This window comes from Erinaceus europaeus, chromosome 17 (assembly GCF_950295315.1).
Source record: "Erinaceus europaeus chromosome 17, mEriEur2.1, whole genome shotgun sequence".
NCBI classification, from domain to species: domain Eukaryota; kingdom Metazoa; phylum Chordata; class Mammalia; order Eulipotyphla; family Erinaceidae; genus Erinaceus; species Erinaceus europaeus.
The window spans coordinates 69,003,030-69,012,626 of record NC_080178.1 but is presented as its reverse complement, the minus strand read 5'-3'; the positions used below and the strand labels follow the sequence as shown (position 1 = coordinate 69,012,626).

Below are 9,597 nucleotides of genomic sequence, written 5' to 3'. Positions count from 1 at the left end.
AAATGGGGAAAATCTGCAGCAGGGGAGACAGCACAATGGTGACAGCACAATGGTTCTGCAGAAGACTCATGCCTGAGGCTCTGAGAGTCCAGGCTGGATCCCCAGCACCACCATAAGCCAGAGCTGGGCAGTGCTCTAGTCACTGTAACTCACTCATTAAAAAAATTAATGTACTTTAAAAATGGGGGAGTGGGCTGACAAATGCTGGATCACTCACTGCAGGATGCCAGTGCCCTAAGCACTTGCTGGGGGGACAGCCTTTTCCCAGAAAACCGTCCTCCTCATTAGAGACAGACTCTCTCTAAGACTTGCACACACTATGAGCTGCTTCAGTTCTTGATTCCTGGGAGGCTTCCTAGAACCATGACCTGGCCTGGATCCCAGTATGCCAGATCCTAAACATACCATCATCTCACAGCCACAGTGTGGCCCCTTCCCTGCCCCCTATGTTAGTCCATGGCCACTACACTGCCACCGAGACCACATGCAGGCCAGCTCACACAGCAAGAGTGGTCACTCTGCCTCCAGGTACCACCTTGACTAGAAAAGGTCACTGACACTTTCTGGGGCTGCGTAGTCTTCCAAAAAGGCTTCAGCCCACATGTGTCATGAGGTCAGGAGGTGCAGAAACTGCCTGAGCCCCAGCCTAGATGCCCTGTGTGTGCCGGAGGCAGGGGAGGGTGGAAGCAGTTCTCCTGAGTCCAATCAACCCCAGTGGCCAACAGGAAAATCACCAGGTGAGACCGAGTGTGTCTGCAGGAAGCCCTATGGGTGGTGTGTGTTGGCAGCACAGGCACCCACAAATCCTAACCAGGGAAGCCCTGAAGCCCCAAGGAGTTGAGATTTGAAGTAACAACAACTCTCCAGAGAAAGCCTGAGCTGCAAGGCCAGTGCAGGTGCCTGTTTGGAGAGTGAGTGCTTTTAACAAGCCCCAGGGGATCCAGCTAGTTTCCCATTTTGGATGCTGTCTGGACAGACTCATCAAGGTGCTCTTGTCAAAATGACTTTCTATCAGTGACTGGAGTCAGGTTCCTTCCCAGGAACGGGCAAGAACACGGTGAGCCTTAGCTGTCCAGTACCCGCCTTACACACAGGCCTCTCTGGGAGGCCCAGAGGCAGCACTGTAGCTCATGGCAACCAACGAGCCAATGGGTAGCCACCGCTCTGGTGCTGCCATGGCAATGAGCTCCTTTCCAGGGGTAAAGGAGAGGGTGGAGCAGAGCAGATGGGGAAGGGCCACCACTGATGCCTGGCCCTGTCCCAGCCCTATCCCCACACAGGTGGGAAGTCCCCCTCCCCCCAGGTTGTGGATAGTGCCAGCGCGCTTGCCTGAGCTCTGCAGGGCAACTGTGCCTCTAAGCAGTTCTGCTTTGTGGGGTGGCTTGTGTCCAGGTATGGCTCTGTTAGCAAGAAGATTCGAGTTTCTGGGAGACTCTGGGCTTGTGAGTGGGTAGTGGGTGCCAGGTGTTCTTCAAATGCAGCATATGCCTGTGCACAGATAAGTAGGAGTGAGGGAGTGTTCGTGTGTGTGTGTGTGTGTGTGTGTGTGTACACAGCAATGCTGGTGCATGGGAACAGCTGTATGTTCCTGCTTCTGAATGATGGTCTCCAGGAATTCGAGTCCTGACAGTGTGAATCGACCAGCGAGAGCATCTCTGCCAGCGAGCTGTGGTGCTGTGGGTGCGAGCCTGCAGATGTAGGGGTGTGTGTGTGTGTGTGCACAGCGCACTGCTGGCTCCGCAGGGGCCTGGGAGGGGGCTCGGAGCAGGCTGCTCACCCTCCCCCACAGGCCACATGGACTGGCTGATCCGACAAGGCCCATTTGGGCCCCCTGCAGGAAGCCCTGTGGGTGAGGGGTGGCACAAGGCAGGCATGTTCAGTCTGCCCGGGGTCCCCAAGTTGGGGCAGGAAGAACCGAGCCCCCAAGCAGCGCCCCCAGATCCGGGCAGGGCAGGGAGGGTAAAGGTGTCCCCATCAGGCTGAGGCCCCGGTTGGGGTGCTGGGCGCCACGGACTCCCCCAGCCCTGGAGATGGTGGACAAACCCGCATTTCCCGCCCAGGCGACCAGAAGATGGAAGGGGTGAGTGTGGAAGGGAAAGGGGCAGCGCCCCCGTACCTGTAGGGAATCCAGTCCGAATGTGGCTTGGAAGTCATGTCTCCCGGGGGCGGGGCGGCGGTGGCTGTGGCTCGGGAGGCCCGAGCCCGCGGGGGGCGGTGCGGGGACCCTGCTCAGCTCCCTGGCCGCCCCGGGCCGCATCCTCCCGGGCCGGGGCGCTGGGCCCCGCCGAGGCCCGCGCTGCGCTCCAGGGCCCCGGCAGCGGCTGGGCGCGTGAGCGGCTCCTGCGCGGCTGCGGGGAGGCGGCGGGGAGCGCGGGGCCGAGCGCGCACAGCCCGAGTTCTGCGTGGCGCCCCGCCCCGCCCCACCCCTCCCTGCCCGACCGGCGGAGACCGCACCCCCAGCCGGCCCCCAGCCCCCGCCCGATCCCCAAACCGCCGCCAGGGCCGCGCACGTGACTGCGCCCCACGCACCTGGCCATGCCCCGCGCCGCTGCGGGCCTCGCTCTATGGCTCTGCAAAAGGGGCTGATTCAACACCTACTGACGGCCCACTGGAGGGGGAGGGGGTCTCGTGAGCTACAAGGGGACGCAGCTAGGAAATCCAAGAGGTCTCTGGGTCCTCGGGGCCAGGCTGGTCTGCTGCTCGCCCCTCCACGGCCCCCACAGGCCTTGCTCTGGTTTTAAGGAAGAAGCCGTCACCTCACAGCGCCTGCACCCTTGCCCACCTCTGCGATCGCAGACTAGGGAAGCACACTGTCTACCGCGTCCCCGGTCCTTATGCATTCACATTAGTTCACCTCCACCAGAGCCTGGGCCTCTGGATTTGGCCCTGGTCCTCAAAGAACACAACAAAGCCTCAGAGGTGCTACCATGCCATGGGACATACCGCTGGCGAGCCATGGGGCTGGAACGGAAGCGAGGTCTCTCCACCAAACCCCTCAGAGGGTCCCCACTTAGAGACCCAGACCTCCGGCAAGTCTGAAGGTCTGAGTGCTGAGCCGCCAGCCGAGGCATGTTGGCTGAAGAGCAGAGGAGCCTCGGGCGTGGAAGGGTGGCCCAGTGCGGGGAGGGGTCTGCTGTCGCTGCCATCTCCACACCACATGTGGCTGTGCCCTACTCACCCCTAACCACACAGGGACAGTGTCCATGTACATGGGCCTGTCGAGTGGAAGAGAATGAGGACAGACAGCAGGAAGGAGAGGCCCTGCCCTGTGGTCCTGGGTTCACAGGCTGGACTCCCTGTCCTCGAAGCTCCAGCCTTGAGCCTTGTCTTGTTTACACAGCCCACTGCCTCACTTAGAGCACCTGCTCTCTACATAAAGCCTCAGGCTTCACAACTGTACCCAGTTCACAAGAGAGGAAACTGAGGCGAAGAGAAGGCAAAGGCCTTGCCAGAAACCACCCTACTGGCCAGTGGTAAGAGTAAAATTCACACAGTGGTGAAGGGTCAGGCCTCACAGGCCCCCCACAAACACACTAAGCTTCTCTCAGCAGGTTTCTGGCTCCATCTGGCACACCATCAATCTGGCACAGCTCTGAAGGCTGTGACCTTAATCACCCTCCAAGAGCTGTCATTGTCCCAAGGGACAGAGAATAAATATGATAAATCACTCTGGAGTGGGGTGCAGGGGCAAAACACAGGCCTGTTTCCTGGCCTGCTGGAGTATGTGGCCTCTGTTTCACCTGGCAGGCATGTTCCAAGGGAGGAAGGGACTGGCCCTGCCTTGGTGGCTGAGCAGCATAACAAAGCTCTGGGGGGAGGGGGTTTGCCTTTCAGGACCTGTGGACAAGGCCACCTAGAAGGAAGAAGCTGGCTCAGCCCTCTACACACATACCCCCTACACACACACACCCAAACTGTAGCCAACAGCCACTCGAGAGCTGACCGGAGCCTAGATGTCCGAGCAGTACAAACAAATTCACATGTTCCCCTCAATGTGTGACTGCTTCCCCTTCTCAGTCCAAATTATCTGACACCTTAAAGCGATCAGAACCCAGCTGGAAGGCCCCTGGGGCCTGGAGTAATTGAATCTATTAAACAGACACTTTAAATTCTGTCCTTAGGGAGCAGAATCAGGAGGTAGAGTGAGGTGCAGAAATAAAACAGCTCTTCCTGCGGAGGCTGTGCGTGTGCTCATGGGTGAGGTAGCAGGGAGCCACGGGGCCGTGTGCGTCCCAGTTCAAGCAAGTGTATATGTGTGTATACGTGGGGAGGGTCTCAGTGTGTGTGCTGTGAATTCCAGGGGGCTGCGTGAACCTGTGTGCTCAACTCAGAGCCAGCAAAGTCTTCTTTGCTCTGGTGGCTCCCCTGGTTGACTGCTGTTGAATGGAATCACCTCTAGTCAATTTCAGAAATGGATAGGTATGAACAGTAAACCAATATCTAATTCAGGTTGGGGAGCAGTTCCCCAGGTGCCCTGCCTGGTAGCTGGGTGCTGCATCCTTGCAGTCTGAAGAGAGCCACTCCAGTCACCATCGACAGGACCCTACTGGGCTCTGAGGCAGGCAGATGCTGACCTGGCAGTACAGCAGGTGTCTGGTTCAGTTCTGCTCTCAGAGGCCTGACAGTCTAGCTGGGGGGGGGGGGGTTACTGGGGAAGAGGATGTGGGGAGAAGGTGGGGAAAACAGGCCAGGACAAACCTTTCCCGAGACTGAAAAAGAGTGAGATGTCCATCGGAGAAGGAATTACAGAAGACAGGCCTTCCACCCATAAAGAATTTAGGGGGGCTGGGCAGTGGTGCACCCGATTAAGTGAACATAGTATGAAGCACAAGGATCCCTACAAGTATCTGTGTTTGAGCTCCCTATTCCCCACCTGCAGGGGGGGGGAGGGTGTCACTTCATAAGCACTGAAGCAGGTCTGCAAATGTCTATCTTTCTCTCTCCCTCTCTCTCTCTCCCCCGTCTTCTCAATTTTTGGGTGTCTCTATCAAATAAAGATAATTTTTTAAAAAAAATTTGGGGTGGTCTGGGAGGTGACGCAGTGAATGAGCACTGGATTCTCAACCTTGAGGTCCCAAGTTTGATCCCTGGCAGCACATGTACCAGAGTGATATCTGGTTCTTTCTCTCCTCCTGTCTTTCTCATGAGTAAATAAATAAATTCTTTTAAAATGAAAAATCTGGCCCATACTCCCAGAGGGATAAAGAACAGGGAAGTTTCCAGTGAAGGGGACCATGGCACAATACTGGTGGCAACTATATGGGATTATATGTTACCTTACAATCTTGTTAATCATTGTTAAATCACTAATTAGAAAGAAAGAGAGAAAGAAAGAAATAGAAAGAAAGAAAAAGAAAGAAAGAGAAAGAAAGAAAGAAAGAAAGAAAAAGAAAGAGCAGGGCTATTGTGATGGCACACCTGGTTGAGTACACATTACAGTACACAAGGACCCAGGTTCGAGCCCCAGGTCCTGCAGGGGGAAAGCTTTACAAGTGGTGAAGCAGGTGTTCCCAGGATTCATTGTAGGTGTCTCTCTGCCTCTCTCTCCCTTTATCTCGCCTACCCTCTCAATTTTTGACTGTCTCTATCCAATAAGTAAATAAAGATAATAAATGTTTTTTTAAGTGAGAACTGGGTTGGGTCTTGAGGAATGGGCTAGGTTTTGACAGACTGATAAGAAAGGAACCATGGGAGTTGGGCAGTAGCTCAGCGGGTTAAGCACACGTGGCGCAAAGAGCAAGGACTGGCTTAAGGAACCCGGTTCGAGCCCCCCGGCTCCCCACTTGCAGGGGAGTCACTTCACAAGCGGTGAAGCAGGTCTGCAGGTGTCTATCTTTCTCTCTCCCTCTCTGTTTTCCCCTCCTCTCTCCATTTCTCTCTGTCCTATCCAATGACAACAACGGCTATGACAATAATAACAACTACAACAAGCGCAACAACAAGGGCAATAAAATGGGAAAAATAGACTCCAGGAGCAGTGGATTTGTAGTGCAGGCACCGAGCCCCAGAAATAACCCTGGAGGCAAAAAAAAAAAAAAAAAAAAAGGAACCATATGTGTGCAAGTCAGGGGCTCACAGAAAGGTCACCGTGGTGCAATGAGGTGAAGGCCAGGCTTTACCGGCTGAGGCGGAACCCCAAGGCCTCTCCAGTCTGTTGAGGGCACACCACCAGCCCATCTCGCCTGCCCTGCCAGAAGGTGGAGGAACACAAGTGTACATGTTAGCATCTGAACGGCGGTGAATTATGCATGTCAAAGGCAGAGGAGACTCTGCAGGGGGTCTGCACCAGTCCTCATGTGCAAATCAGTAGTCTGACCTGGGTAGAGGGGCAAAAAACTAAATATACCGTCTACTAGCTGGCTCCCTCTGAAGTTTCTTTCAGGATAAACAGTGTGCTCTCACAAGACCGTTGTGCAGTTTTACCCGGTAAAGCAAATGCTTAGAGGTCTTGAGGCCAAAATTATCTCAGTGGATTCTCAAACTTTAAATGGGTGAGAAGCCTCCTGGCTCACTGGTGTGGAGGCAGCCATGGAATGCAGGTGCCTAGTGGGTCGCTTTCAGTCAGCAGAACTGGTGCTGGGATGAACCAAATGCCGGCTCAAGGCACCCAATGTCAACACCCATTAGATCCTAGAAAATGCATTGGTTGATAAGACAGGGAAAGAGAAGGAGAAGGAGAAGGAGAAGGAGAAGGAGAAGGAGAAGGAGAAGGAGAAGGAGAAGTAGAAGGAAGAAGAGAAAAAAGGAGTGTTACCAAGTTACCAAGATTCCATGACGGACCAGGCCTGTGTTCTTTTACCAAAGCACATAACAGAGTGATGATGGCTTGGAGACTAAAGGGTTTATGACCAATGCATGGGGGGAAAAAGAAAAAAACAACAAGGAGCAAACCAAGGCAGTGGCCTATGGGTGAGTCCAGGGTGGCAAAAGATGGGCCTGTGGGACCAGGTCACACAGCACTATGAACACCAAGCTAAGGAGTATGGACTTTATCCTTGAATCCTTATGGAGACTCTTACATGGTTTGATGCCAGAATAACCTGCCCAGATATAGTAAGTTTTACTTGTTTATTTATTTTGTGAAACCAGGCCCTTGTATATGAATGATTTCACCTACTACTCCAAGTCACTTTTCACACACACACACACACACACACACACACACACACACACACACACACACACACACTCAATATCCAGAGACCCTGCCCCATGACATGAGCAAAGTGAGATAAATAGACTTACTGTTGTATTTGGAGAAATGGGGGAGAAGAGGGGAAACCACAGGTGGGATTAAAACTGATACCTCTACCTCTACTTGTCATATCAGTGCTTGAGACATGAGCAAATAAACAACAAAACCAGTTCTAAAGGAGACAGAAAACTCGTAGAGGACTAAATGAGGAGAAAGCCAAGTGGGCTGGTTATACAGTGAGCACAGAGATGCTGTGAGGCTGGGTTGTGACCGGCATTTGTTGGGTACGTGCTCTATGCCAGGCACTTCCCTACATGCTTCACAGAAATAAATGAGGGCTACAGGGTGACGCAACGGGACTCTGCAGCTGAGGCTCTGAGGTAACAGACTGCACATCTCAAATGGGATCTGGAAAAGAGGTGATGAAAACCTGGCTTGCTACCATCAACCAGCGCTGCTTCTGGGGACATTCTAGGGACGGGAAATGTGTGTGAGCTAGCTTATGCACTAGTGTCCACTTTACCATGCACACGTGGTGGAACAGTGCTGTGGTGTCTCTCCTCTCCCCATCTCTCTCTCTCCTCCCTCTCACAATCTAGATAAAAAAAAAAATTAAAAAAAGCAGAGTTGACCAGAGGTGGAATCATGCAGGTGTGAAAACCCTGGCAACAAAAGCAAGAAAGGTCCAACAGCTGAAATAACCTTAGCACCTAGTGTGCTACGTCACTAGCACGTTGTCTCTAATGTGTAAGCCAGGACTGCATCTGTAGCCAGTTTAATTGGGGGGGGGGGGGCGGGGGCACTGGACGTTAATCACATGCTCATTCTTTGCCAGGCTTCTTGGCTTCTCCATTCTGAGGATTAGCCAGGAGTTTCCTATAGCAAAGCACAAACCTGGGGAAGCTTCTGTTCTGGCCAAGTCTGCCTGCTCACTTTCTCACAGGGCCGGGTCCAAGGTTACAGACAGAAATATGCCTAAAAGAGGCTTCCTAGCTTTTCCCAACATGAAGACCCCAAATATCATCTGGTGTATTCTTACCTTCAGGTTCTTGATTATTAAACAATTTGTTCTTCTTTGTATCTTAATGTTTTTCAGCCACTAAGTTGCAAATGCTACCATGATGCCAACCTGACTTCCCTGGGCAGACCATCTCACCAATGTGTCCTGGAACCTCACCTCTCCAGAGCCCTGCCCCACTAGGGTAAGATAGAAACAGGCTAGGGGTATGGATCCACCTGCCAACATCCATGTCCTACGGAGAAGCAATTACAGAAGCCAGACTTTCCACCTTTTGCACCCCATAAAGATCTTGGGTCCATACTCCCAGAGGGATAAAGAATAGGGAAGCTTCCAATGGAGGGGATGGTGGTGAGAATTGTGTGGAACTGCATCCCTCTTATTCCACAATCTTGTTGATCATTATTAAATCACTAATAAAAACAAATAAAATAAAACAAAACCAAAAAAAAAAAAAAACAGACAGGAAGAGGCTTCTGAGAAAGAACCCAGGCCCCTGTGCTTAGCCTGCAGGAGGGGTTTGTTATTGGATTTGCAGATAAGCAACAAGGAATTAAGCTAATAAAAAGAGGAGAAAGCTCTCATTTGTTCCCAAGACAAGATTTATCTAGCAGAGCTCTCTCTTCTGTCAAACAGAAAGCCACTGCCTTTAGATCCCCCGGCAAAGACTATTTTATTTTGTAACCTTTCAGAAAAGCCGGGCTGTAGCGCAGCGGGTTAAGCGCAGGTGGCGCAAAGCACAAGGACCGGCATAAGGATCCCGGTTCGAACCCCGGCTCCCCACCTGCAGGGGAGTTGCTTCACAGGCGGTGAAGCAGGTCTGCAGGTGTCTATCTTTCTCTCCTCCTCTCTGTCTTCCCCTCCTCTCTCCATTTCTCTCTGTCCTATCCAACAACGACAACAACAATAATAACTACAACAATAAAAAAACAACAAGGGCAACAAAAGGGAATAAATAAATAAAATAAATATTTTAAAAAAGGGAGGGAAAAAAAAAGAAAAGCCCCTGAAGTCTTTTACTTTGCTCCAGTATTTAAAAAAAACAAAACAGGATTACTGAAAATGTGAAACACAGTTTAAACAATACTAACCTGAATTCACAAACCAATCTCATTAGCAAGAGGAATCAGATCCTAAAATGCACTATAAACAAACTGCGATCTGCTACCCCAACACCCAATCCTTTCCCTTCTTGGCCCTCCCCTTTTGTTGCTAATGGTTCAGAAGCATCCGCCACTAATATCACCAGGCTGCTGTAAAGACAGTATCTTGAAGGGTGATGCTATAGTAAGCTCTCTGGCTTGGTTTTCCCATCTCTGAAAGAAGGATAAGATTTTAAATAGAAAGGTAGGTAGTGTGCTCAAGTTACAATGCACTAGGACCC

The 9,597-nt window shown here is 52.0% G+C and overlaps 1 protein-coding gene across 7 annotated transcripts in view; it reads right to left on the bottom strand.

Moving 5' to 3' along the window:
* Nucleotides 1-9,597, bottom strand: part of TUB (TUB bipartite transcription factor) — an 82,739-nt gene that overhangs the window by 20,683 nt on the left and 52,459 nt on the right. The window contains exon 1 of one of the 7 annotated variants that reach the window (XM_060176987.1): nucleotides 7,719-7,780. The exons of 4 other annotated variants lie outside the window; for them this stretch is intronic. In XM_060176987.1, coding sequence (XP_060032970.1) covers nucleotides 7,719-7,765 — 47 coding nt within the window. In that variant the 5' untranslated portion in view covers nucleotides 7,766-7,780. Of the gene's footprint in view, nucleotides 1-2,116; nucleotides 2,308-7,718; nucleotides 7,781-9,597 lie in introns of those variants that run through there. 2 more of the 7 variants (XM_016190268.2, XM_060176988.1) reach the window with 2 other exon arrangements.